The following is a 27288-nucleotide window of genomic DNA, read 5'->3' on the forward strand; positions in this document are numbered from 1 at the left end:
TTCAAATAAATGTCATTTAAAAAGATAGTATTACAGAAAGAGACATGTTTTTGTTGTGATCACCATCTCATATGTGTTCTCTATCAATACCAGGTGTTATTTTGTAAAAATGTGAAACGACGTCGGTGTAATTTGACTTTGAAGAGAAGCTGCGCTTTGTTACTTTCGTCCCTCACGGCAGGGACGAAAGTAACAGGGGGGTGGGTCAAAAGTAACACAACAATATAAACTGGACTTGTTCTTATTTTTCCTGTTTTTATTTAAAATATCTGACAATGCTCTTGTTAATATGTGATTACAAACATTTTGTGACCTTTATCTTATTTAAAAATATATTAAATTTAATTAAATTTAATTTTTAGAACGAACGATCAATGACGCTCATTTGGATTTTTTTTTTAACGTTTGTAGATCGCTTATTAGCATGCTGATTTTCTCTAAATTCCTGCTATTTTCTCTAAATTACAGTGTGAAATGGTGTTAAATAAAATGTATTAACTTTTTTTTTTTACTACACTACACCTTGGGACTTGGCCAGAACAGATCTCTGCCGCCCTCCTGCTGACAGCCTGTTGTCCTGGTTCACTATGACTGGACCACCATGATCCACTGGTCATGCCCTCCTCCTGCACTATCTCCACTTATATACAGCCACATTGTTTACGTTGTGTGTTTTAATCCCTCCCGTAGCACGGTGACAGATTTTTTTTTTTTTTTTTGCACAGAATTGCTCACTTTTAATGTGTAGAGGGACGAAAGTAACAGGCTGTTACTTTCGTCCCTCCAGCGACTCCCGACACTCAAACCTGAGCTGCTTCTATATTGAAAAACTCTGACAAGTCAAACTTTAGGATGTGTTAGAGGACTAATTAATGTGTCTAACCATCATAATTATAACACCTGAAACGGTCAACACAGCTGATCAACCCAAAAAATTACCGCTCAGACGAATTTACTTTTCGTCACTGAAAACAGGTTCTTGAGTGTAACTTGGTCAAAGTGAGACATATTCTTAAGCTTTTTTGCAGTTCTGTTAGGTCCTGCATGATATACATGCTGACCAAGTTAGACATGTCAGACTTGTATGGGCTTGGAGAAAATCGCTTTGTTACTTTCGTCCTCCGTTACTTTCGACCCTGCTCTCCCCTACATTTTCATATTTCTATATTTCTAAATGAAATCACCTTTGTGCAAATGCATCGTTTTTAACTTAATAAATATTTTTGGAAATAACTGAATTTAATATAGGCTGCTCGTACCTCACGTTCACTGGTGTTGGGATATTTTAAAAGCTTAATGATGGGCTTACAAGGTAACGCACTAATAATATCACGACATGCGCAGTAGGTCAGCCTGGAAGGAGGGTTGCTGCCTTCAGGAGATCTAAATTTATTCAAACTCCGCGATAACCTGACATTCATTAAAGTGCAGAAGGACCGTTTATGATTACGGTAGAATTGCGAAAGACGAAGTATCATCAATAAAGTGTGTATTGACTTGAACATAGGTTATTTTAGTATTTATTGCCGACGTCGATGACATGTACGAGGTTTTGCTGTGCCAGTGAACGCAGCACCAGACTGCTGCCTCACCAGACTTCGGCGAAGTTGAAACTGTCAACAAACCTGAGGAGGCTCAGGTTGACACACACATATAGTTTATGTAAACTCGTTTTTCTCCGGCGACTAAGGGTGTGCTGGTGCTCGCAGTGTCAGAGGAGGACAGAGAGATATTATGTTGAGTGTCGGAGCAGTAAACAGAGCAGAGGACAGACATGGAAACCTGCTGCGGTATGTCCGCGCTCAACAAGCCCGCGGCGGAGCTGACGGTCATGGACGTGTACGACGTAGCGGCGGTGCTGGGACACGACTTTGAGCGGATTATCGACAAGTTTGGGTGCGAAACTTTAGTCGGGGTCGTGCCCAAAGTGGTGCGGGTCCTGGAGCAGCTGGAGGCTCTGGTGAGCCGCGGAGGAGCCGGACAGGAGGCCGAGGAGCTGCGGAAGGAGCTGGAGAGGCTGAGGCAGGAGCGGAGCGACAGACACGAGCAGGACAGGAAACATCAGAAGGTGTGTGTGTGTGTGATAAGCCTACCTGTCTGTGCATGTTGAGTACCTGTTTCACCTGTCTGTCTGAGTTGTGACCTTTATGTTTAAATTGTCAGAGCTCAGAAACGAAATGACCTTTACAATCTTTTTTTTTTTTTTTTGACATTTTAAAATATGTAGGCTAATAAACTATGACATTAGCCTATAATAACCAAAGAACACCTCATTCATTTGTGGTACATCTTACTTACACTTCACAATACTTAATTAGCTACTCATTTACTGTAGTGGACTCAAATACCTAAAAAAGTTAATTATAGCTATATAATGACATTACTGTGTAGGTTCAATATGGCATACTTTTAATTTGATTTCGGAGGCAATAAGATTTGAAATGAAGTTTTGTTGACTTTCTCGTGCCCTCATGTCCATGCAGCTGAGCTGTATTGATCCATGTCCACCAACAGTTGACTGCTGGTGTTTTTCTTCTAAATCAACAGATTTTTTCATTATCTCCTGTGCTCAGGAACTGGAGCTTGTGGAGGATGTGTGGAGAGGAGAAGCCCAGGACCTGCTTTCTCAAATCACTCAGCTTCAGGCGGAGAACAAGAGGCTGTTACTGAGCCTCTCTCTCAAGGACTCCCCCGTCACAGAGGAGGACCTGCAGAAACAGGAGGGTGGGTTGTCTGCAGACAGAGTTCTGGAGGTTTTAATAGGCTATGACTGATGGGATGAGAAAACAATATTGTCTTATAGATTTATTATAACATCAATTTATTCAACTTTATTATATAATCTAAACAACTGTTGTTAATCAGGTTGGGCATCGGGCGTAGCAAATCCTATCTATTATATACATTCAATCACAAAAGGCTACTGACTCAGTTTAACTGCCCCAGCATCCCTGGATAATGATAGAGCATTGGTACGGGATTGGTACTTGTTATTAGTAAATACCTCGAGTTGAATTGTCAGAATCCGAGTCTGTGTAAAATCTATACACAGTGATTATACTAGATTGTGATAATTAAAAGGTCATAGTAGAGCTGTGTCAATTTTAACTTTATTTATTCATCCGGAGGTCATTCAGGCATTTAAACAGCTGCTGTCAGTGAACAAAAATAATATTCTGTGGAAATATTAGGGCTACATGAATAGAAATATGTCATGCATAAAGTACATTAGTTATAATAACAACAGCATGCTTTGAAGTCTGCTTCCCTTTGAAGTCCTGCCATGCACATTGTGTTACATGTTCTTGTAATGACTGGACACTAAATGAGTTAAGTCTGCGGTGCAGAGCTGATATGTGTGTCACGTGTGTATGCGTAACACAGATTTGTTTTGCGCAGATCAACCATCTGCTGCAAGTTACACATATTTACTCTGTGCAGTCACGTGAGATTGTACAGTTTATGCTGCATGCTTGTGTGGTGACATGAAAGAGCAGGCTGTGAAGAGAGGCAGTCAGGGGCTTTTAGAAGAGACTATTTTTGAAGCAGACCAAAATATAGCTCCTGTGTGAGACCTGCATGGGCCACAGCAGCAGGCTGCTTATAAACACGTACATGTAAACGAAAGGCTGCTGCATTACTCTGCTCACTGGCACAGTGTTTTTCTATGAAATGCATTCATGGTGTAACAGGCATCGATACCATTAAGGGGGATACTGTAAGACTTAAAGAGACTTTAAAGTTTTTGTGGTTAACTGTAAATTGTGTATGTTTTACAGAGCATAAATATAAAAACTTTATCTATAATTTGTATAGTGTGCAGCTCAGTTTTCAGAGACTTGAAATGTGTAATCCATCACAGTGAACATTTTCGTTTAAGCCACACTATTATTATGTTTCAAATGATTTGCAAAATGAGTCTGTGTTTAAAAAAAAAATTGATGTGGATTTTTATCTGTTGATGGGAGTGGGAGTGCACATCCTCTTATTAGACTGCAGTGATGTTACTTGTGTAAGCATTTCCTCGTTTTTTTTGTTTTGTTGTTTTTCTATGACACCAGCAGGCATGTCGGAAAAAGAAAAAGAAATAATGAAGAAGCTGGAAGACTTGGTGGATAAACAGAGGGATGAAATCCGTGCTAAAGACCATGAGCTAACACTAAGAAATGAGGATGTTGAAGCGGTGAGTTTTACAAGTGCATGTTTAACAATTTCTGTTCACAATATTCTGTCCTTGACCAGAAGTCATAAAACTAAAAATTCATAAAACCATAGCTCCAGATGCAGCAGCATCGGCTAATAAGGATCAACCAGGACCTTCGTCACAGGACAGGAGTGATGGAAGCCCAGGGAAAGGCGCTGATCCAGCAGAAGGCCGAGCTGGAGGCTGTGGTCCAGGCGCGGCAGCAGGAGATAGGGGCTTTGCAGCTGGAGGTCACGAGGCTGAGGAGAGAGCTGCAGGAGTTGGAATTTGAGAGAGAGATCACAGAGATAATAGACTGCTCCCTTCCACGATCAGGGATGTCACCGCCGGCGTCACCACAGATCATCGTAAGGAAACAAAAAAATGCTAAACGGGCTGTTGATGAGCCATGATTGTAATTATGTTATAACTGTGTGTCTGTGTTGTGTCACATAAAATCTAGTCCTCAGAGGCAGCGCCGTGTAACTCCTGCAAAACGGACTCAGTGTGGGTGGAGTGTGGAGGTGACCCTGCTTTTCTGGCAAACTGCTTTGACCGCGACAAGAGTCCCTCTCTTCTCCCAAAGTCATCCAACAGAGAAAATAACGAGGTGGAGGATGATGAAGATGAGGACACGACAGCTTTGTTACTGGTAAGTTAACACCTGCTTAAGCTCTGACACATATTGTCTTACCCACTTTAAGACTATTTCTATTGGACACAAAGTATTACGCCTCTGCTGGTGTGCACTATCCTTAAAGCCACTCTGTATTCATTGCAAACAAGTGTGGTTACCAAACACTGAATTTCTGAGCTACCTATTTCTTTGTCCATGTGGTGCAAAGAGAAATACTCAGTGTGTGTTTTGACTGCAGAGGGCACCGACCGATGCAGAGGAGGAGACAGACAGCCTGGAGCAGGACTCGGACAAACCCTGCTTCACTCTGCAGGAACTACGAGACGTGCTGCAAGAGAAGAATGAACTCAAGGCCCAGGTGTTCGTGCTGCAGGAAGAGCTGGCATATTACAAAAGGTCTGCTTTTAGATTTTTGTCTTAATTTTACAAAACACTGACGCAAAAGTTAACGCTCACCTCTTCCATATCCCCCAGTGATGAGACTGAGGATGACATCAGCTCCCTTTTTTATACTTCTTCTCCTCCACTGTGCTCCAGTTCAGCTGATCAACCTGAATCAGGAATTAGACGCTTGTGAGTAATGCATCTGACATGACAGGCTTTTCTTGATATACCAGGGTTTGTCCTGCACTTGTCAAAGAGGGACAGAAGTTTACGCCCTAGTTTAATTTCTTCTCAGTATAATCTGTCACCACTGTATTTTATAAACACCATTAGTGAACATGCTTATCTAATTTTATAGGAGTGTTTATGTGTTGCCTCTGATGCTTTTTGTGTATACGCTCTAACTCTGAATTTCTCTTCTGTATCTGCCCTGCTGTGACCCCACTACCCCTTTCCCATTTTTTCTCTCTGGACAGGATCTTCACGGCCATAATGCCGATGGTTGCAGCTGGTTTGATTGCAGACGATCCCACGTTGTTGCCAATCAGAAGACTTGTTTCCTTTGTATGACCTTATGTTTAAATTCTCCCTGGACAATTGCTCTTATTTTATTTCCTCATATCTTACCAACACCGGTCTTAATTTACAAGAACTGTTAAGTGCAAGTTTAGAGGCTGTATTACTCGATTATTTTAAACTACACAGTTGAAACTGTGATGAATGAACTGCGGTTGTTTTTCGTGGCATCATCTTCACATTGCTAGTATTCTAGCTGACCATGTTGGACTTGTGAGGCAACAGGCCAAACTGGACTTGCTTATGACCTCTCAGGGTTTTGTTTCTTCATTTACCATCTGTCATTGCTTCACTTGATATGTAATGGTGCAATTTTTCATTTGCAATGCTGCACTGGCTGCTGTATTGTCAAAAAACTTAGCGTCAAATGTTCTCACTATAGTGATTGCTCCTAGTGCAGAAATGGTATTACTCCAATACATAATGTATTTGTACATAAGACCTGTCATATGGAGTATTCTGCACAGTATGAAATTAGTTTTCACAGGCACTTTAAGCATCCTTAGTGGCCTTAGGATGATATAATCTTGTGTTAGAAATAGTTCCAACTGCCATAAGATTCATAAAAGGTCAATAGCTATGTGTCTCTGACGGTATATATACATATGATATTAAATAAGGGTGTTTGAGTTGGGTTTCAAGGTTCAGCGAAAGAGGTAGATGACCATTGACCTCTGTTTTCCTCTTAAAGACTGAATGACATCATGTGCTTAATGCCAGCAGAGTCAACCTCTGAACTGTTAAACAGAGGGTGTTACTTACAGCACTACTGCCTGGCAACACACCATGTTGTTTACACTATACACACTACAATCATACTGGTTATACACCAGGACTCATATATTCCAACAATACTGCATACTGTTAAAAAACAAAACAAAACATGCTTTAATATTCAATATGATAAATGATAATATTTCAATATGTGCCAAGTTGCATTTGTAAAATGTTCTCAATAAAGCAAAGATTTTCTTTTTTAATTTGTGTCATGTGTCAAGACATGTATGCTCGATGATATAGCTGGTATTTATGTCCATCAAATTGTGTGTGTGTTTTTTTTAATGAAATGCTATACATTATCAAAACTATAAATAGTTCGCTTTCATAAATAGGCTATGCAATGACAGGGCAGAAAACTGAGAGAATAGTCACAATCACGTGCTTTCTCACCTGATGCTGATAGTGATAGAGATAAGCGAAAGAAAAAAACTGAGATATGTGACTCACATGTCCGTCTTCACTCGCTCACTGCGCTGTGACAGACGAGGTCCGGGACAGCGGAGGGAGAGAGAGAGAGAGACCTCTCTTGGGACAGCGGAGGGAGAGAGAGAGACCTCTCTTGGGCCAGAGACGATCTTTGTGCTACTCACCTGTCGCTAGGATACTTTGCCCTCCTCCGCTGCCCGACGCGCTACGCCATTGGCGGGCTGAGTGATGGGGGAAGTGTCGCTCCTCTGACTGAAAGTTGGTTACCTTCTGCCTGTGAAAAAAAGTAGAAGAAACAAAGCGAGTGAGAAGTCGCTGGTGGAGTAAAGTTAACTTTGTCCGGTGTGTTTGGGAAGCTCGTCGAGCCGTCATGGAGTTTGGCGAAGAGTCGTCGCCCGCTCTGGCGTTCGAGAAGGAGGCGTTCGAACTGACGGTCGAGGACGTTTATGACATCTCGTACGTGATCGGACGAGATTTGCTCAAAATTAGCAACACGGGAGAAGAAGTGTCGGATTTGCAGTTCAGGATAGTGCGTGTTTTAGAAATGTTCGAGACCCTGGTCAACAAGTACAACTTGTCTCTGGAGGAGCTGAAAATGGAGCGGGACAACTTGAAGAGTGAACTAGACAGGATCCTGAAGGAGAGCTCCTCCGGGCAGGGCACGGTGAGTTACACCAGGGGCATGTCATCCGTCTCGTTCCGCTCAATTTGAACTTGTCAGAGAAGAGAGGATGTCTGAGATTATTTTTCCTTGTCTGCTGTCAAAAGCAAACAGCGGGGCCAAACCAGCTGGTGGTGGACCTGACGGACCCCAACAGACCGCGGTTCACCATGCAGGAGCTGAAGGAGGTTCTGCAGGAGAGGAACCAGCTGAAGGCTCAGCTCATGGTGGCTCAGGAGGAGCTGCAGCTCTACAAGAGGTGAACAGCTCAGCCTGATTCAAAACACATGAAGCAATGAGAGCATTAACAATACCTTGCTACAATACAAAACTATTACTTCTGATCATATAGCAAGATTTATTGTAGGGCTGTTGTGGCACCACATGAGGTTGTGTAGTAGGCCATGTTACTCTGGAAACTCCAGTAATATTCATCTGAATGGTCCAGCTTGTTTTTTAAACTAACACACAATATGAAGACTGATATATAGGTGTTGCTGAGATAATCAATACAGTGGACAGTGACAGTATTAACATTATTCAGCGCTCCTATACACCAGTTATATTTCACTCTATTTTGTTAATAATTATGCTACCCTACTCTGCTACCTTTTTTTTTACTAAGTCACACAGTATTTCTACAACTACAGACATTTCTAACTTGTAGTAATAAGCTGTAGTTGTTTTTCTCTTGTTCTTTTCTCTTACCATATTCCTATTCTAATTATAATTTGACAAATGAACCACAACAATATCAGCCCCACAATTTGGCAAATTTTGTAAACATTGGCAGAAGAAAGGATCTGCTCTGAATCTGATGGTATAAATGCCAAACCAGTGTCCCATTTTATTTATACTTTAATTTTTCTGATAACAAATTCTAGATTTGATTAAAAAAAATCGTCACTTGTACATCACATTGACCGCCAGTTGACAATGTGGGTTTTGTTTTACAGCATCTTTTTGATTTACAGCCCCTTGTAGAGACACAAATATTCTCAGTAACCATAACTAATTGATTTCTTCTGCAGTGGGATTCTGCCACAGGGTGAACCAGCCATGGTGGAGGTGGATCTTGAGACACCAACAGCTAAGGAGCCCAGTCCAGCCACGATAAGTGATGTCAAAGAGGAGAAGACAACCATAAGCAAACTGTGAGTAACAGGCTGAATTTCTTTCTTTGAATAATGGACAATGTGAATGTTCAGACAACAAAGAAGAAATCTGAGTAATTAAGATATTTATTTCTAGACAGGCACCATATTTAGCTGTCTAGGATGACAAGGTTTTGAGAAAATCTACAGCAGCAACCGCATGATGCTGAAGTAAGCGAGGAGGAGGAGGAGGAGGACTGTTCTCACAGCCTGTCTCCTGTCTCATAATGATATACTTGTGACCAAATAAATTCATGCCTACGCTGAGGATGTTTGTGTGAGCGCTGAATGAGAGAAAAGAGAGAGAGAGAAGTTGAAAACTGGCAGTGCGTTTGCCAAACTGCTGTCAGTGATTACAGGCTGCCGTGACACAACCTTGTTTTCTCACACTGGGTAGTTTTACTCTAATGTTCCATGTTTACCCCTCTCCATGCTAAGCAACTCGCTCTGACTAAGCTTTTATTTTATTTTTATTTTTTGTAGGTTTTCATTCAGGCGAAAATAAGAAAAACTGAAGAACTGACCATGTAGAAGACAAACAGGATTTGTCGGCACATTTTTTCTCTCTCAGTTAACCACTTTTTTATATTGATTTTTTTTTTACATTGTGTATTTGTCAATCTAACAAGCACAGTATTTTGTACTGGTAATTTTTAACCTAAGATGGTTTATAGTAAGAGTTGTAATGGAAACACAGTATGAAATGTTGATGATATCAAATGAAACTGGAAAGTATTATGTAGCTAGCTACTGTTGGAGATTTTGTTGAATGTATTCACCCACAATGTAGTTACCTGTAGGCTTGACAATAAGTCTTCTGGTGGCTTTGTGTAATCTAAAACACACTTTCTGTCACTCTCAGCTGTCAAATAAATGACACCCCCCAAAAAATTAAAATAGCTCAATATCATAACATATTGACCAGCATATTTTGTTTGTTTTACCAGTAATCTAAGGTTTAATATGTAAACCTTAGATAACATTTCTGTGACAGGTTCTGCTTCTCATCTCATCTCAGTGTAGTTGAATAACAGCACACACCATTAACTACACTTCATCACTTGACCTCACAAACATTCATGACTTGCAGTTTTCAAGTCAGACACATCGACCTTGCTGCAGCGGCTCCAGTTTGATTCCACCGGTTGTCCTTTGGTGCATGACATCCCCCTCTCTCTGTCTCTATACTGTCCTATCCATTAAAGGCCTGAAAAGCCCCCAAAAAATTACTTTAAGGGGGGGGGATTTACATGTTTTGGTTTTGTACAAATACTCAAAAGTATCAAATGTTCAATCTGTGGAAAATGTCTCAAGCCCACACTATTTGTTGTCAGTACTTAGTTACCACCCTCAGCCAATTCCCCAGCATGGTCCACCCAGATTTGTTTGACTCATTTAAAAACTGACTCACCACTGCATTTAGCAATGGCTTTGACCTACAGTACCAGTGGTTGGCATGACCATGCATCACTCAGAAAACAGTCAGCCAACCAAGAGAGGCTCAGAGACTACATGGAATAGCCTCGCATCACCAGGCTCTTCAGACAAGCGAAGAGCCTGGTGTCAGTTACCTCCCAATTAGTCTGCATTCTGGTTCCTGTCTGTAGCGGATACCGAAATCACCAAATTCACCAAAATAAAACTTATAAAATAAACATTAACTTGTAATACAAGAAAAGCAAAATGTTAACTTAATGGCTCGGGGACTTTCTTGTAAATTATATTCCTTAAATTAAAGAGTTTTACCGCATTTTATTAGCTTGGTGCTTTTATTTTGAAGGAAAGGTCTGTCTCTCTCGCCCTGGATCCGTTTCCTACCAAAACAGCGAGTCAACGGCCCCAGACTACATGGAAGCACCACAGAAGAGTTGTACCCTAACCATACGTGTGTGTTTTTGGCATTTCAAATATTTGAGTCTTAATGTCCTTTAAAACTCTCTATAAAACATTGTTTGTCTTTGAAGCTGCAGATTTCAGAGAAATGTCGGTAAAGAAAAACATTAGGTTTGAATGTTTTTGACCTCTATTTTGTGGTTTGTGCCAGTATATTGCCATATTATCTTGACAAACTGTGTTACACAATGAAAATAACAGTTTAGTGCCGCAGTAGCTCAGATGGTTACACCACAAAACCCCTGGATCCTCCTGAACATTAATTATGCTACAGATGGAGTGCAATGAGATTTCAATTTCATTTTATTCTTCAATTTACAGCACAAGGTAATAATTTACAATTGCAAATTGGATAGTCAGAATTATATTCATTACAAAAGGAAACTCCATGGACAATGTGAAACACGACTATCCAGGAGAGAGATGCTTCAAGCTCAAGTCTCTGCTACATTTGGGTAAGAAATATATAAAACCACTCTAAAAACAATTGTTGCAAAATACATTTCATGAGTTAAAGTCTTAGCCTCCATTAAAGAACAAAAAATGTTTTACACTTCATAAAAAAAGCATATGGAGGACTGTTCATCAGTATCTTTTTTTTTTCACAAAAAGGGTGAGCAAGAGAACAGAGAGCACCAATTCATCTACAAAAACAAACACTTGTGGGTTGAAGTTTCAGTATTTGAGCCAAGGGTGAGCTGAAATCGAGTCTTTACTCCGATCACCGTAGTCATAGAGCAGCTCTTCATCTGCTTTGATGTCTCTGGATGCCACCAAGATCAGGTGTGGAGTACCATCAATGGGATGAAGCTTAGTTTGGCAGTTTCCAGTTTTACTGTGGTTAATCAGTCTTCCAAGACGACTTGTTTCCTTTGTTGCATCAACACTGTAATACACGAACAAATGAGACTGTCACTACCACATACTGTATGACAGGTTTGCAGTAATAATTGATAACTCCCAGACAGCTGATAAGCTGAACAAAGAAACTACACAAAATGTGTCCAAAGTGGTGACTTCTGAACTTACCAGTATGTTTTTGACAGATATTGGAAGTAGTACATGTAACAGCCTGTTTGGGGATCCTGAGCATACTGGGCTTCTCTCATTTTAGCCTCAGCTAGTTCCAGTAGGTCTCCATGGTACTCCACAACAAATTCTCCCTTCGTGAAGCCACTGACAGCAAATACCCCTCTTCCTTTTCCTTCTATGTGTTTGACCTACATTCAAAAGTAATCCAAATACATTCAACAGTAATAAAGTATTAGTCTAAAAGACTGAAAAACTTCTTAAACACACTGAATGTTAAATTTGCCAGAAAGAAGAAATCCTCAATGTCACTGATACAGAAAACATTACTAATATACACAGTACTCTGCGTAAGTATGCACTGGACTTAGAAACAGCATTAAAAATGTACCTGCAGTCCTTCCTCCATGCCCTTCTTTATCAGGTCGTCGATGTGCTTGTGCTCCTCAATCTGTTCACAATTTGAGTAATTATCAAAGTTAAACTTTATGTCACAGTGGAGTTCACAGTTTTTATGGACATGCTTTCACGCGGATGGGAAAAAACAAACAACCATTTAAGAAAACAAATATTAGGATATTAGAACCTAACTTAAATGTACAACAGTCCTGATTTCATACAAACCTTTAACTCTTCCTTGGTTTTTCTGTTGCTCCGTCTGATTGGATAATAATCTGTGACCTTTCTGTTTTGGGGAGCTTTTTTTTCCATCCTGAGAACACAGATGTTATCACAGAAATTACAATAATGTAATGATTATGAATGAGCAACTTTTAATATTATAGACATGTTGGCACTCACTTTTTTGCTCTGACTTTGTTGCCAGTTCTATTACGAGATTTGGATGCTGGGACTTTGCCATCTGCTGCAGACCTGGCATTTGTGTTTGTGGTGGACTCCTTTTGATTAAGCTGGTCATTGAGTTGCTCTCCGGTCCCATGACTGTGACAAGGCATTTCAGGGTTCTGCTCTTTGGACTCACAACGCTCAGAGTTTACTTCATTGGGCATGTCTAAAATGAGGAAGACGCAATGAATTAAATTGACAGAGACCCTAACCATTTAGCCTTAATCAAGAGAATGGCGTTTCTTCAAAAACACAGCAAGGTTGTGTCATAAGATAGTACTTCAGCGAACACTGCTACCATTCACTGCACCGGAAATTTTTCTGTGGACATGTGGATCTGCTGACCGCAAAGTAACCCAGGGATGGGCAGCAAAATGGCAGTGAGACAACATGTATTCAAAATAATCACCTTTTTTTGGCATCGACGTGTCAGGATTAGCTGCATCGAATTCATTTCCTTCCTGGATCAACATGCTTGAACTGTCACTCAGAGGAGATCTGGGTTTGCTGGGACTCCGTAGACTCTGGAAAAGTGAATGTACTTTCCCTACACAATCCTGCAAAAAAGCAAAACAACACCAACCTAAAACTAATGTACACCAATCCCCAGAGATGCATAAATAAGGTAAATCTAACCAGATGCAAAGGTATCATACTGTATGAGTCTGTGTTTAGAACCATGTAGCTGGTGCAGTATTTAATGTCTTTATCTCTGCTACTTAACGCTCAGCATGCATGTAAGTTCAAGATGCTGGAATGTGGAGGCAGATAGGCTGTTAACAGTGAACAGACTGCTAGTTGAAATGTTTTCATATCTCAAACAATTTCAGGTCTACGGCCAAACAGATGGCAGCGGTGTGTATATGGACACACACTTTGTTTCTGTGCCTAAATCTAACTATTGGTAAAAGTTATACGGGTGCTGCACAACCTGAGGGTATGTCGTTGTCTTTGGTTGCAAGACTCAAAAGTGCGTAGCTCTGAATACAAACACCACGCAGCTTCCTGCTGTCTGCTTGGTTTATGGATGGAGACTACATCCGTTGCTACGCTGCCAGGGCTGCACAGACAGGACAGGACCCTTGCAAAGCATATGTCTATGTTGCACAGTGCCATGAGTGTGAAATTGGCGTCTTGGTTTTCTATTCCAATGGGCGAACAAGCAAAGCATAAAACCCAAACAATTAAACTTACCTTGTTAGTTTCTGGCTTGTTTTCCTTTGTGTCTTTCCGTGAGGTGACTTTATGTTCAGCAGCGTCCTCAGACGTCTTGTCGGTTTTCGGCACAGTTTTCTTCCCTTTATAAACATGAAAATAAATACGTAGCATATAAACAATGCTGTCTAATTCACCCAACATTGCACAAAACAACCATTTGCCTTTTATTTGTAAATATCAGCCATGTTTATTTAAACAACGTTAGTCCTCGCGCTAGCTCGCATATCGCAATTAGCTACACATTAACTACAGCTGTCTATATAACTCACACAATGTAACGACAGGGCGTTAACACGTTTACCTTTTGCCATCACAGTCAGCAGAATAAAATCCACAGAGGGCGAGGAGTAAGTTAAATGTCGCCGTGTTTACTTCGGTGTCCCAACAACGACAAACATTTGAGCAGCACACTGCGAAGAGAGGAGGGGGGGAGCGTGGTGGATTTAAAAAACACACTCTTCCTCTGATTGGCTGTTTCGACCACGCAGGAGGGGCGCGCGCTTGAAAGTAGTTCTCTGATTGGCCGCGACTCCTACTGACGCACAGCCGCAGTCGGCAAAAAGAGGCGAGTTCACGTCTGCTGAAGTGCATCGACCTACAAACACCAGTGAACCCCTGCTGTGATGCTGAAGGTTGCAGTAAGTGAATGTTATCTCAGTGGGAAAACCTGAATTAAAAAATGATTGTAAAATAAAACACCATCCAAGAATTATGTAAATTTTGTGTCTCAAAGTGTTTGTTTTTGTCCACCTCTGTACAATAAACTGTCTGACTTTAAAAAAATGAATCTGTGAGCAGTCTTCCAATGACTGACACAGCACAGTGAACAACACAAACACATTCTGAGTGGAGGGAGACTCTGAAGCATGATTCAGTTCATACAATTTAAAATATTCCATTTCCTAAACAGAGGTTTAGATAGATAAACCCAAAGGAAGATGTAGTTATGCCTTTCTCTGAGCAAACAAGGGTTCATGTCAGATCTGATTTCTAATTTTAAGGTGAATCTATTATTATTAATTTTCCATCCAGAGAGTCTTGGGACTGGAGTTGGCATCAATTAGGAACAATTGACAATATCATGGTTGAGACTGAAGCAAAACATGTCAAGTCTATTAGGTTCATGAGCTTTTGATGACATCTTGAGATAAAATGGACAAAATGTTATTTTGCTAAATTAACCAGTAAAAACGTCAGTGCTACAGTTGTATGTTAAATTGTTTTATCTACATGTTTAATATCAAGTATCCAGTAGTAACACGTGTGCATGTGTCTTATAAGACAACCCTCTGTGTTTCCATATGCCACACCAACATTTTACACAGTGTCATTCTCAGGTTTGGAGTCTGCAGTCTGTGCTTCTTTAAACAGTCTTTTTCTCTCCAGATTCTCATGTGCCTTCTTCTTCTTTTCTTGTTTCTTCAGGACAGACTCCTTCTTCTTCAAAACTATTTCACTCAGTTCTCCTTTATATGCGACATCAAGTTTCTCTCTCATAATGTCCCGGGCACGTTTTCGATTTATGTCCACAGATCTGGTTTGATGGCACTGGAAGGAAAATGGTTTTAAAAAAATTAAAACAACATTGTTAGTAAATCCATTTTCATCTCAATGCAAGATGATACAGTGGGCATCATCTCCATTTCTTCTGAGCACTTTATGGACTTAAGTGTGACACAAAACGTTTAAGAAATGAATTACATGGATCTTGATGTTTATTTGTGTTGTCAGGTGCTGACTGCAAAGAATTGACTTTTAACTTACTTCCCTAGATAGCTTTGATTTGGGTCCTTAAAGGGATAGTTCAACATTTTGGCAAATTGGCCCATTGCCATAATCCCTATAGTTATAGCAGTAGGTTCGTTACCTTTATTTGTCGGTGCAAGCTGTTTTTAGAATGGTGGAGCAGAGCCGTGAGTTGCTCAGAGCTACGCTACGGAGGCTAATGGGATTTCCCTCATCAAACTCATCAAATACACAATCCAACAACTCCAAAACGCTCTGGTGGACAAGTTGTGGCCTGCACATTCACCACGCTATGAGATAATAACAGAACGTTACCAGACAGAGTTGTTTCAGAGGTAATTTCAGAAACTGCTTGCTAAAAAAAACTGCCCCTGACGAGAACGTGCATTAGCAGTTTTGCATGAATTTACCTCTAAAACAACTCTGTCTGGTAGCGTTCTGTTATATTGTGATGAATGTGCAGGTCACAACTTGTCCACGACAGCGTTTTGGAGTTGTTGGGATTGTGTGTTTGATTAGTTTGATGAGGGAAACCGAGAAATCCCATTAGCCTCCGTAGCGTAGCTCTGAGCAGCTTGCGGCTCTGCTCCGCCGTTATAAAAATCGCTTGCACCGACAATTAAACCAGCACTAAGTAACTTTTTAACCTTCATAAAATATTTTCATAACTTTTGTGATGATACATCGACTTACAACAAGTTGAATGACACCTCTGTCGTGGTCTGAGGGGGTCTGTATCTCTTTCTCTGGCACTAAGCAGCTTTGAGGAGCATGGTAGGAACCCTTCTCTCACTTAAGTTTCACTTTCACTTTTGCGAGTCACAACAAGGAGGGAACAGGCAAAACGGCACTTTAGCAATGGATTATGTTTGTGTTTTCACTTTGAAATGATCCACTGGAAACAGAAACTTAGTTTTGATGTCTTCTGTTAATTTTAATGCAGGATATTTACAGGGCTTCATGCTAGTGTTCATGGGAAATGGAGTCTTCCTTCAGGCAAAACACTACCGCTTTGGTCCACAGGCACCGCCAAACTCAACCAAAACTGAAAGTTCTTTAGTACTGCTTTAAAGGTAATGAACCTACTGCTATGACTATAGGGATTATGGCAATGGGCCAATTTGCCAAAATGTTGAACTATCCCTTTAAGATCTACACATGAATACCATTGACGACAAACACACACTCAATTAAAAGGGGGTTTACCTTGACAACAATCCCAGTGGGGATGTGCTTGAGCACCACGCAGTTGCTGGTTTTATTTGTGGCCTGCCCCCCGGGTCCAGACCCTCTCACAAACTGCTCCTCCAGCTCGTCCTCGTCCAGCGCAGGAAGGTCCACCTGGCTCTTTTTGCCGGCTGCAGAAACACATGTCAGTCCACTCGGAAGCGGTCGAGAGACACTGGGAGAAACCCTCAACACGACCCGACAGGACACACTGTAGATAGATCCGATGAACGGGGAAAGTCGTGACATTTCTTCAAATCAGTGAAATGTAAAGCGAAACTCGTCAGCTCGGCGAGTCAACATGCAGAGTGACTGAGAGCATTACACCGCGCTGTAGGCCCCATAACAGAAACACCAGCTGCCCCACTCAAAGACGAATTAAGTGCATTTCATGTTTCTGTAACCCTCGGTCATGGACGTGTGCTCTTGTTGTCATCCTGCCATGTCTTCCTCTGCGCTGCGTGACGCATCGTCCAATCAGCAATCAGCTGCGTTTTTCTTCATGGGCAAAATACTGTAGTCGGTCTGTGTTGACGCTCTGCTGCCGCCGTGCGCCAGGTCGTTGAACAACACCCCGAGCAGGTAGGAAAGTACACCAAGATGCATAAAACAAACAGGTAGGACTTTTAACCTTTCTGTTTCTTTAAAAGTTCATACTCTGAGAACCGTGACAGTTTGTTTCGGCGACAACAGTTAGGTCCGACCAAGTAATGTGATGGATTGGACGAGAAGCATGAACGGTGATTAGGCTACAGCACTGGGACTTTTAACGACGTGTATCACTCCGCTTCACAGGTGTCTCATTTACCGCCCATCAAAGCCTGACATCAACATTAACTGCAACCACAAAGTTGACTATATTTTATAATTTGAACTGATTATGTCTGGTCGTCAGAAGAGGATGATGTGGAGGGAAAAAAAGCCTGACACTGTGTGCACACTTGAGGTAACTGTGTAGTAGAAGGAAACGGTGTCTCAGGTGTGTTTAGCTAACCTATCAAACCTATCAGAAGCTACTTGAATGTGTAATGAAATTTATTTCAAGGGTAGCATATTTTGATAGTCCAATAACATCCTATCAAATGCTCCCGCGTCCCGATATGCATTCATGTAAGACTACTGATCACGTCACTGCCACTGTAGGATGAATGGCAGCATATGTATACATACCATTTTAATATTTTTATTCAATGGGCCTATTTCAGGGGTAGCATATTTTGATAGTCAAATAAAATCCTATCACTACTGATCACCTCACTGCATGCATTCATTCATGTTAATATCAATTGATCAGTATTTTTTCAAAGCAGACATTTGGCTTGTCATATTAGGAAAGGTTTTTTATTTTTACTAATAACATTAAAGATGATTTAGCTGTAGTTATCTATCCAGTCAGCCAGGCCTTGAAACCAAAGCAACTCAATTGGTAGGTTTCCTTCTATGACCCTGTGAAATATCTTGAACATACCAAGGACACACAGAGACAAGGTGCTGTGCCTGCAGAAGTGGTTCAAGAAGTTTCTTGGGACTTGATACTTTTTCTGCCAGCAAATGTGCAATTTTTCAAATCAGTTCTACCTGCTGTAAACCCAAGGAACCCACAGCCTCTGTTATCCATGAAATTATCAATTCATGTCTACTGGAAGAGCAATTTCAATATTAGCCATGGGAGACCATGATGGAATGAAATAATAAATAATGTCCACTTCCCTTGACAGCGCAGCAGGTTTGCTATTTTATTTATTTATTTGTAACATTCTCCTCGCCTTATTCTGCATTTTGCATTGTTTGTCACAACACATGACTGTTGGATTGGATGCAGTTTCATATTTATAATGTTCATCAGTTGCAGGCAAGCAGTCCCAAACACATGTGAAAGAATACCTATTCCTAAGAAGGCACAATTCATTTCATGAAACTGCTGGTGCCCATTTAAGCCTATGAATACATCTAATTACAAAAAAGGCTAATATAACATATGGCTATAAATAATTGAGTGTGATGTAATGTTTCCTCCTCTGTCCCTTGACAGACTATAAATAGTAAATCAGGAATCTAGGCCACACAGAAAAGACAATCTCTCTGTTGACCTGTGATGACATCTCTCTGATATTGCACGTGGGCAAGGTGGATTTCTAATTACTTGAACTTTATCTTTAGTGCGAACATTAATACTGGCGCTCACTTTGGTACATTTCAACCTTGACGTTGTCATTCTTATGTTGACCTTGCAAAAGACTTGCCTTCCCATTATGTGCAACTTGCTATATTCAGAATTAGACCTGTACATTTTTTCTTGTAAATGGTTTAAACATATAACTCTCTACAATGTTTTGGGCGGAGAGTTGACATCTCCACTTCCAAGCCTTCACCTTTGCACCAGCATGGCAACCGCAAAACACCTCTTCATCTCAGCTGGAGTAGCCGAGGGTGGCATCCTCCAGACTCGCTCTGTGTTCAATGAAAGAAGCTCCTCTCCCCACAGAAGTATCCATCAGGAGTTGACAAAATATGACAAAACATAAAAATAAAGTAAAGATTGAGTAAAAACTCCAGACTTTGCTGCTACCAGTTGAAGTGCATGTTATGGAAATGTTCTGGCATGTTCTTTATTATGTAAAGCACTATCAAAGTAGATTTGTGGGTGCTGTTTTTTTTTTTTTTTTTCTTTGGTGATTGAAAGCTTTGTGATTTGTTCAGATTTGAACCATTTGTTGTGATGTGGGACATTAGGCCAAGGTCAGTGTATTACCTTTATTCTGTCAGCTGTTACATTATTAGATAGGCTTCAGAGTTGGTTGAGTAAATTAAGAGTTAAATAAGATACACAATGGCAGTAAATGTACAATATCAAAGCAGCTAGCCTACCTAGAATCAGGCACCTCTGTTTGACTTTATTTGCATGCCAGACAATATGACAAGGATTACAGGCGCTGACTGCCACAACATTTACATTTGTAACTCTTCCTCCTATAACATAATAATGTTGGTGTCTAAGGAAATACTTATACTGCTTTGCCAGCAGGAGGCGTACCACTATCGAAACTGCTCAGATGATTGTTTGTGCGAGTCAGATTCGTGAAGTCGACAGAAAGGAAAGACAAGAACCGGAAGTAATGTGACCAATCCTGTCAGTGTTAATGCTGCCGTGTAGTATTTTTTTTTTTGGCCACCGTATTCTCAGTTTCATAGCCTCGAAGGGCTTTGAGTGTAAGAATGAGGAACGGGTTCATTTTTCGACATAAAACCTGACATTATCGTTTGGAGAAGAGAATAGCGAAGTTATACGCTCAGTGGGAAAGCCGTGCTTCGGTCATGTTGCACATTTTGCAACTCAAAACATCCCAGACGCGCAGCAGGTCAGACCTTTTATTTCGAAAATCCTACCGGAAGTGTTTCACCAGGCGCCGGCTAGCTTGACAGCGCCGTGTCGTGTCTGAAAGGACTGTGAAGTCTTGCAGCGGTTCAGACTTGCTTGAGGAGTGACAACTTGCCATGGCGGGTGCTCCCTGGCTGCTTGTTCCTCACTCTTCCCGGTAGTGCGGACGCAGGCGACAGCCACTGGATTGAGCCCGCTGCCCCGGTTCGATTCCCCTTTGTGCCACAGGACGAGCCGAGCCGCCGCCAACTCCTGCGAGGGCAGCTTGGATATTCAAGGACATTTTAACGTTACCATCGCTACGTTGGCCTTGCCCCTGCCGATTGAGGAAATCCAGCGTGCGATTCTCCGGCGCAATGATGTATCCAGATTTTGTAAACACGGTCAGAAACGGCGGCTGATATTATGTAAGAAAATAACAAACAAACCCAAAACAAAACAAACAAACAAACAAAAAAAAAAACCCCGGGCTGATGATGTTTCTCTACGTGTCATCTTTGCATGTCGTACCCACACCCCTTCCTCTGCTGAGGGGCCAATACAAACGGCGTGGAAAAGGAAATCAGTGGCTGACTTTCGATGCGTTCACCTCAGTTATGGCATTGTCTCCAGACCTCGTCGAGTCGGCGGCTGCTCGCTGCTGAAGGGAAAGCCCGTGTCGCCGGTGGAAGTCGAGACCCTCCGACTGGAAGCGCAGGGAGAAAAAGGGGCTGATGAACTTTGATTTGCTGAGTGCTGGAGTGTGGTGAAGGAGCCAGAGGTGCATCGCCTGCGTGCATCAGGTCCAGGTATGTGATGAGCATTGCAAGCCATCAATTTGTCATTACCGTGCTGCCATGTTGCTAGGTAACTAACTGACGATGGGTTTATTCCAGTTCACATTTCTAACCATTCACTGCGTCGTCATGTTGAATAAATCCTATCTTTCAAGGATTGTGATAACCATGTGCTGTCATAGCTAAGCTCACCATTAAAATTGTTTAGACTAACTTTGCCCTCCTTCTTTTGCCTGAAGAAGAAGTGCGGCATATTTTGTAGCTATGCCATGTCCCTGTTGCTGTCACACAGGCATGCTCGTTAAAGCTGCTGAAATGCTTCCCCTCTCCCTCTTCCCTCTGAAAGCTGTCCCCATGTTATCATACACTGCCTCCAATAACATCTTAAAATAGGAATCGCTGGAATCACAGGTGGATTTTTCAGGTGTCATGTTCTTACCCGGTTGGCGTGTGCTTTTCTCAAAGACACTTAACAGTGACACCCAGACCCCCGAGATGACATCCAAGACCTTATTGCATATTATAGTGTGTCCGATTTAATATGGTTTAATCTCAATCAGCAGGCTGGCTATTAAGTGAAGGAGAGTCCTAATGTAATAGGGCTGCAGTCAGCTTGTGTTTGACTTAATGACAAAACCTGCTTGTCACAAGCTTATTTCTTTGTACCCCCTAGGACGGTCTCTGTTTCAGTATGATTTGATGAGTTTTTCAGCATCAGGAGTCATTCCACTTGACTCAGCAGGGCCTGGGTGAGTCATTGAGGCAGTGCTGACTTGGAGGCTGTGGTGTCCGTTGTCCAGATGATGGCTGTGTTATGAAGGCAGGAGCTGCTGGCCGGACCCTCCACTGTGAACCCGTACTTTATTAACAACACCACAGCCTGTCTTTGAATTAAAAATAATCTGACAGTAGTTTTGAGAGCTATCTATGTAAACGATCACTCAACAAGATCCAGCCTGTACTCTCGAGTATCTCATAGGAAAAAGAATGCAGGAGAAATGTAGCACTATCATCTACATAGGTTTTTATGTTGGTCCTGGGCATGAAGAGCATAATATGCACAGTGTGTGCTATGTCTCTTTGACACGTCAAAACTTGCGTCCTGCCTCCTGGGACCCATTATGGGTTGTCAGTGTTGTGCAACCCACTCAGCTGTTCTTTGATCTTATAGATTTCGTTGGTTTGTAATTTCTGAAGTTACGTAGTGTAGTTTGCAAAAATGCGTCTTGTTTGATCTTTCCTAAGATAAATCACAGGCAATTTGAGGACAGATTTAGTGTTTTGAGTCACTCTTAGTTTTTACGTTTGGACAACACTGTTTGTATGTTCCTCATTTCTGATCCGAAACATATAGGCTATTTTGCTGCTGATTGTTATCATGTACTGATTACCACAAATGTTCCTCTGACCAAAAAAAAGTCTAAATTTGTATCACAAGCAAGTACACCAAAAACACACTGCCTGCCACCTGTTCTTCAGTAACTGAAGTGCTGCTCTGCTGATTAAGGGCAGACTGCTTAAAGTGAATGCAATCGATTATAAGCATCAGCATCACTGATGACCCAGAATTCAAATCTTTGTCAACACCTGTGATGACCTTTTACATACCATGGAGATTTCTTTTCTGTGGAAGTGACAGTTCTTCAAGATATTTGTCTAACCAGTTTTCAAATGGAAAACCATTGTCCCCCACCCCCAACAGAGGCACTCACACAAATACACAGGATAAACCTGCATGGTTGTGTTGACGATACAAATTTGAAAATATATTGTGGCTTTCAGACTTCAGCTTATCTTTTTTGTCAGCTTATCCCCATTTTCTAAATCGTCATTGAGAATGAATAGAAGAAAATAAGTCATTCTATGACATGGTCTCTTTTAGGGTATTAGTTGTATTTAATATTAAAATATATTCAAGTTAGTAATGGTTCTGATCTGCTCAAATCCTCAGTGTGGAAGGGGGCAATGCTCATGTTAAATGTCACTCATGCTGAAGCATTTCTGTGGCCTTTCAAATTCAAGCATTGTAATCTGTTTTTGTTTTTTTTCTTTTCTAAATTTGTTTCACACATTAGCCCCAATCCAAAATACAAATTGTGATTATCTTTGCAAGTCTGTTAGTGCAGACACTGGGACTGGGCCATGCTGTTGGATAGATTTAACTCAACAACGTCTAATCACTCTAATCTTATTGGCCGCACTGTCTCGTTTTAATTTTTAGCTTCTCTTAACAGCACAAGATGGGTCTCTTTGAGATGACACTAGTGTTTTAGGTTAAGGTTGTTTAAAACAATTTTACATTTCTTGCTTGTTTATTAATTAATTAACTAATGTTTTGGAAGAATCAATTGGACATACCTGTTTTTAATTCAGAAAAATGAATTGTATTATTCAGTAGCAAAGCATTTCTTTTGTTTGTTTGTTTGTTTGTTTGTTTGTTTGTTTGCCTTTTGTTTAAGCATGTTTTAGTACATCTACAGTAGGCCAAGGAATCTTAGAGGACAGTAGTTGACAGGCTGAAACCTGATGACTCTCAGGTGCTTCTCTTGAATCTAATACACCAGACAAAGTATCACACTACTGAGGGAGAGAGAGAGGAGGCGATTATGAATCAGTCCATTGTGAATTTGTTTTGTTCCCTGTGTGCACCAATAGTATTTCTTGAATTAAAACTATTTAAAGCAGGTCTAAAGCCAACACAAAGGGCTACACACTTACATGACCTTTTTGATAAATGAGGAGAATAATTGCATTCAGATACTAAGCTAATGTTTGCTCATTGATGTCACACAGGTCTCTCTCTGTTGGACTAAAATGACCCACCAGTCATCTAATGTTATACATTTACAACATCTTGATGGTCAGGAGGAACATTCTGCAAGAATATGTAAATTTATGCTGTATGTCTGAGTGAGTGTGGAGTGGAAAATTCCTGACAGAAGAGTCTGTATCTTGTGAGCAAGTGTCCCTGGCTTGTTTGAGTATTCATAGCACTGCGTGTAATCTGTGAGTGTGTGTGTGTGTTTTTCATCCTCACATGCGACCGGTCTTCTGTGTTCCTTTTACGATCCCCAGTTTGCTTATATTTGTCTTATTGCATAAGTCAATAATACTGTTGCAAGTAAGGAAACCAGTGACAAATGAGTACACTACACACAGTCACCAAGTAGCAACATTTTAGTCGGTGAAGGAAGAAAAGGCTCACTTCCTGTCAGTTAAACTTTGAATGACGTATTCAGCTGCTCACCACATCTTTTGGTTCCATGTCTGTACTATTTGAGCTGATTATCAGATGAGATCACTGACACAGGAAGAGCAGAAAAACCCTACTCAAGAGGTAAATAAGGTTAAGAATTTTCAGCGTAGTGTGGGTTCAACAGCTGTTTGTTGCACTGAAGGATATACACATATCCTTTTCAATTGTGTTGCACCATCTCTGTTATGAAATAGTGGTTTTGCCGTGCGTAAGTTCCTCACAATTTACGCAGTCTGGTTAAAAACAGAGTGGCGGGAGTCTGTTGCATACTGATGTCCTGCATCTTGCATACCACCCACCTATATGCACAATTATTGCCAGCACCACCCAAGAATATAATAAAGGCCAGTTGATAAGATGCCATGCTTAATGACAGAGATGGAGAGGCTGGACATTTTCATTCTTTATTACTTACTTCTTCTTTGTTTTTTTTTTAGTATATTTTTTGGCGTTTTTGCCTTTATTTGATAGCACACAGTATAGATAGACAGGAAAGGGGGAGGCAGAGAGAGGGGGAATGACATGCAGGAAAGGTCTGCCCGATGCGGGATTCGAACCGGGGACGCCTGCGTTGAGGACTGTAGCCTCTACATGGGGCGGCCTCCTTAACCACTGCGCCATGCACCGCCCCATTACTTACTTACTTCTATTCGTATGTTCTGTCCAAGGGGGCAGTTGTCGGTCTGAGAAGTGAAGCTCACTTCCGCGTTCAAAAAAACTGCAATCCCCTCGGATTCCTCTGGGGGCTGGTGTCAGAAGGGAGCATTCCCCATAGGGCCCCATGTTAAAATCGCCGACTTTACATCCTCAGTAAACATGTTAAAAGCCTGGTGTCAGAACGTTTTTTTGTCTCAATCGATAGTTTCTACCCCCGCACACACTCTGAGGGGGGTGAATTTTTTTTAAACTCTACCGTTTTACTGTTATTAGGTTAAAACCCTGGCCAATTAGGGCGTGGAAACGTTGAGTGACATGTCCGAGCAGCTCCGGAGACAGGCTGCTTCGAGGCCAGTGGGCGGGTTCTCGGCCGGCCAATCCAACATGGCGCTGTTCAGGCCGCCATATTTGAGTCACAAAAACGACTTACAGTCTATGGTTCTGTCTGTAAAATAGACAAGTCTTTACCCCATAAACTCTGTTTGGTTCAGTTGGTGAATGGTTCGTACTGTTTTGTTGGCCAGTTTCCTATGATTACTTTAGGATATTATGAAAGTCAATTTATTCTACAGCTTGGCGTGTTACTGTGTGAATGCAATTTGTTAAATGAGCTTACAGAAAGATGCTGAAGGTATTACATGGGATTCACAACAAGCCTTTCATGTTGTCTTGGACTCTATGGTCTTAAATAATTTTTCCCACAGCTGATAACTCCGGGGTACAAAGACTCATGTCATGTTGGCATCATTTCTTTGACAGTTTATAGAGACTGATTTTTATTGGCATTGACAACACCACAGGGAATGTATTTTTTCTTCTAAGAACTTTTAAAATGTTTAATAATAAACAAAGCCACTGTATAATTAGCCCCTGGCCTTTGTCTTCATGTACTGTCCATCAGAGGACAGCCTGTTAACTTGTTGGTCAGGAGTGCTGGAACAGGAAATAGCACTAGGTAAATGTCCCAGCAGTTGCTCAGGGTTATTCAATCTGATATGTGGAATTTTGTTTACCGTTATCTGTTCATACAACAAAGTGGATTTAGGATTATAATTCATGTCTTGTCCTGAAATAAAAGTGAGATTTAAACAGTTAAGAAAGGTGAATATGGATTTTTTCATCTTAAATTGACTTTCTCTGTCCCCTGCACTCAGCGGAAACATTGTCATCATGATCAGCCTGACGTTTACTTTGGAACCAGATAGTGATAATGGTCAGATGAAGAACATTACTTCCTGTTGGTTTATTCACACACAGAAATGCAAAATAAAATGGAGACAGTCAGGGAACTACTTATCTAATGACAAAGAAAGATTTTTGCCTTCCATTGCACCTTACAAGTCTGAATAAATTGTTGAGACAGAGTGATGATAAATTGTAATTTTGGGCTTGTTGCATGCTGATCTCATACATCTTATGTATATCCCACCACCATACACCCAATTACTGTCAGTCCCACCCAAGACGATCTTTAAGGTGGCTTTCACACCAGAGCTTTTTGGTCTGCTTTAAATGGACCACAGCTTGTTTCCGCGAATTGTCGGCTTCGTTTGGGCAGGTGAAAGCTCATCCCCACTCTGGTGCGGACCAAACAAGCCAACTCTGGTCGGCCTGAGAACGTGGGTCTCGGTTCGCTTGCAAGTGAGCCTTGGTGCAGTTTGTGTGCGGTGTGAACCCTCAATGGACCAAACACAGGAACAAATGTAGGAAGTGTCGCAATGGGCATGCCGAGTATTAAAAAAAAAGGCTCCCACCTTATGCGTCATTGCCTTCTAATTTAAGCACACTTAATAATATAAGGGATGATGACATGATGGTAAAATTAATTTTCTACTCTACCAACCATAATGACGTGATGAAACTTGAATGAAATACCAAATCCGACCAGACATACAGGCAGGCATGAAAATTGTGTAGGAGATGCCATCCTATATTATTACCAAACTCACTTATACATTCTTCTGTTCTGTTATAAATCGATAAAAGTTGTATTTTGATCAACATTGTTATTAAATTATTTATTTCACTCTGTGTAATAAGCGGGATAATGTAGAGTGAGTCGGTTGTTACCCTTCAGGACTGTATAGTCGAATCGACAAACTCCCATTTTAACTGCCGTTAAGAAAGTTTGGTGCGCTTCAGAAATTGCAGTGTGAAAGCAGAACAGAAACAAGTGATAATAAGGCAACAAAGTTACTACTTTCAGCCCCCTAGTCAAATAGAGTCTGCTTGGTCAGGTGTGAAAACAACCTAAATGCCCTTTTTTGTTTTACTAACTCCTCACTTCCTTACTTACAGTATATTCTTATATGCTATCTGTATAATATACAACTAGGCTACTCCATAATCTCTCTGTGGCTCATTTATCACACTTAGAGAATTGTTCATATAGTTACGCTGGGCAGTTTCCAGTGATTGCTTTTTAAGTCCATTTATTCTACAGCTTGATGTTAAATGAGT

General features: G+C 41.1%; 5 protein-coding genes across 13 annotated transcripts in view; 3 read left to right on the forward strand and 2 right to left on the reverse strand.

The window, feature by feature from the left end:
* The first annotated feature begins 1558 nt into the window (after positions 1 to 1558).
* LOC146981470 (RILP-like protein 1) lies at positions 1559 to 6758 on the forward strand. Of its 2 annotated transcripts, none has more exons than XM_085786711.1 (8): positions 1559 to 2068; positions 2574 to 2724; positions 4065 to 4183; positions 4276 to 4551; positions 4647 to 4835; positions 5059 to 5216; positions 5295 to 5393; positions 5681 to 6758. In XM_085786711.1, the coding sequence occupies exons 1-8, from the start codon at positions 1775 to 1777 to the stop codon at positions 5772 to 5774; spliced, it is 1380 nt and encodes a 459-aa protein (XP_085642837.1). In that variant the 5' UTR covers positions 1559 to 1774; the 3' UTR covers positions 5775 to 6758. The 2 variants fall into 2 exon arrangements, with proteins under 2 accessions (XP_085642837.1, XP_085642836.1); XM_085786710.1 differs by having other exon boundaries at positions 1596 to 2068; positions 4062 to 4183.
* A 440-nt stretch (positions 6759 to 7198) lies between these two features.
* On the forward strand, positions 7199 to 9340 carry rilpl2 (Rab interacting lysosomal protein-like 2). The gene is made up of 4 exons (XM_085786713.1): positions 7199 to 7650; positions 7755 to 7906; positions 8679 to 8801; positions 9285 to 9340. The coding sequence occupies exons 1-4, from the start codon at positions 7357 to 7359 to the stop codon at positions 9304 to 9306; spliced, it is 591 nt and encodes a 196-aa protein (XP_085642839.1). The 5' UTR covers positions 7199 to 7356; the 3' UTR covers positions 9307 to 9340.
* A 1639-nt stretch (positions 9341 to 10979) lies between these two features.
* Positions 10980 to 14239, reverse strand: kmt5ab (lysine methyltransferase 5Ab). The gene is made up of 8 exons (XM_085786714.1): positions 14089 to 14239; positions 13764 to 13867; positions 12979 to 13126; positions 12525 to 12735; positions 12348 to 12435; positions 12115 to 12174; positions 11724 to 11914; positions 10980 to 11580 (listed from the first exon to the last, which is right to left on the reverse strand). The coding sequence occupies exons 1-8, from the start codon at positions 14096 to 14098 to the stop codon at positions 11370 to 11372; spliced, it is 1023 nt and encodes a 340-aa protein (XP_085642840.1). The 5' UTR covers positions 14099 to 14239; the 3' UTR covers positions 10980 to 11369.
* A 753-nt stretch (positions 14240 to 14992) lies between these two features.
* mtrfr (mitochondrial translation release factor in rescue) lies at positions 14993 to 17224 on the reverse strand. Its single transcript, XM_085788172.1, has 2 exons — positions 16740 to 17224; positions 14993 to 15335 (listed from the first exon to the last, which is right to left on the reverse strand). The coding sequence occupies exons 1-2, from the start codon at positions 17007 to 17009 to the stop codon at positions 15105 to 15107; spliced, it is 501 nt and encodes a 166-aa protein (XP_085644298.1). The 5' UTR covers positions 17010 to 17224; the 3' UTR covers positions 14993 to 15104.
* Positions 17225 to 20217: 2993 nt separating this feature from the next.
* The window catches only part of LOC146981474 (membrane-associated phosphatidylinositol transfer protein 2-like), a 42725-nt gene continuing 35654 nt past the window's right edge, over positions 20218 to 27288 (forward strand). For all 8 annotated transcript variants that reach the window (XM_085786724.1, XM_085786715.1, XM_085786720.1 and 5 more), the window contains exon 1: positions 20218 to 20927. The gene's annotated coding sequence lies outside the window, so the exon portion shown is untranslated. The remainder of the gene's footprint in view (positions 20928 to 27288) is intronic.

This window comes from Trachurus japonicus, chromosome 9 (genome assembly GCF_045865225.1).
Source record: "Trachurus japonicus isolate A0001 chromosome 9, Traja_1.0".
In the NCBI taxonomy this organism is placed as follows: domain Eukaryota; kingdom Metazoa; phylum Chordata; class Actinopteri; order Carangiformes; family Carangidae; genus Trachurus; species Trachurus japonicus.

Coding starts and splice junctions, on each gene's coding strand:
- rilpl2 (XM_085786713.1), top strand. CDS start 7,357: ATGGAGTTTGGCGAAGAGTCGTCGCCCGCTCTGGCGTTCGAGAAGGAG. Junction 7,907..8,678: donor GAGCTGCAGCTCTACAAGAG/GTGAACAGCTCA, acceptor TTTCTTCTGCAG/TGGGATTCTGCCACAGGGTG. Junction 8,802..9,284: donor AAGACAACCATAAGCAAACT/GTGAGTAACAGG, acceptor TATTTTTTGTAG/GTTTTCATTCAGGCGAAAAT.
- mtrfr (XM_085788172.1), bottom strand. CDS start 17,009: ATGTCACGACTTTCCCCGTTCATCGGATCTATCTACAGTGTGTCCTGT. Junction 15,336..16,739: donor CCACTGGGATTGTTGTCAAG/GTAAACCCCCTT, acceptor TTTTCCTTCCAG/TGCCATCAAACCAGATCTGT.
- kmt5ab (XM_085786714.1), bottom strand. Junction 13,127..13,763: donor ACAAGCCAGAAACTAACAAG/GTAAGTTTAATT, acceptor GCTTTTTTGCAG/GATTGTGTAGGGAAAGTACA. Junction 12,436..12,524: donor AACAAAGTCAGAGCAAAAAA/GTGAGTGCCAAC, acceptor CTGTGTTCTCAG/GATGGAAAAAAAAGCTCCCC.
- LOC146981470 (XM_085786710.1), top strand. CDS start 1,775: ATGGAAACCTGCTGCGGTATGTCCGCGCTCAACAAGCCCGCGGCGGAG. Junction 4,184..4,275: donor GAAATGAGGATGTTGAAGCG/GTGAGTTTTACA, acceptor ATAAAACCATAG/CTCCAGATGCAGCAGCATCG. Junction 4,836..5,058: donor ACACGACAGCTTTGTTACTG/GTAAGTTAACAC, acceptor TTTTGACTGCAG/AGGGCACCGACCGATGCAGA.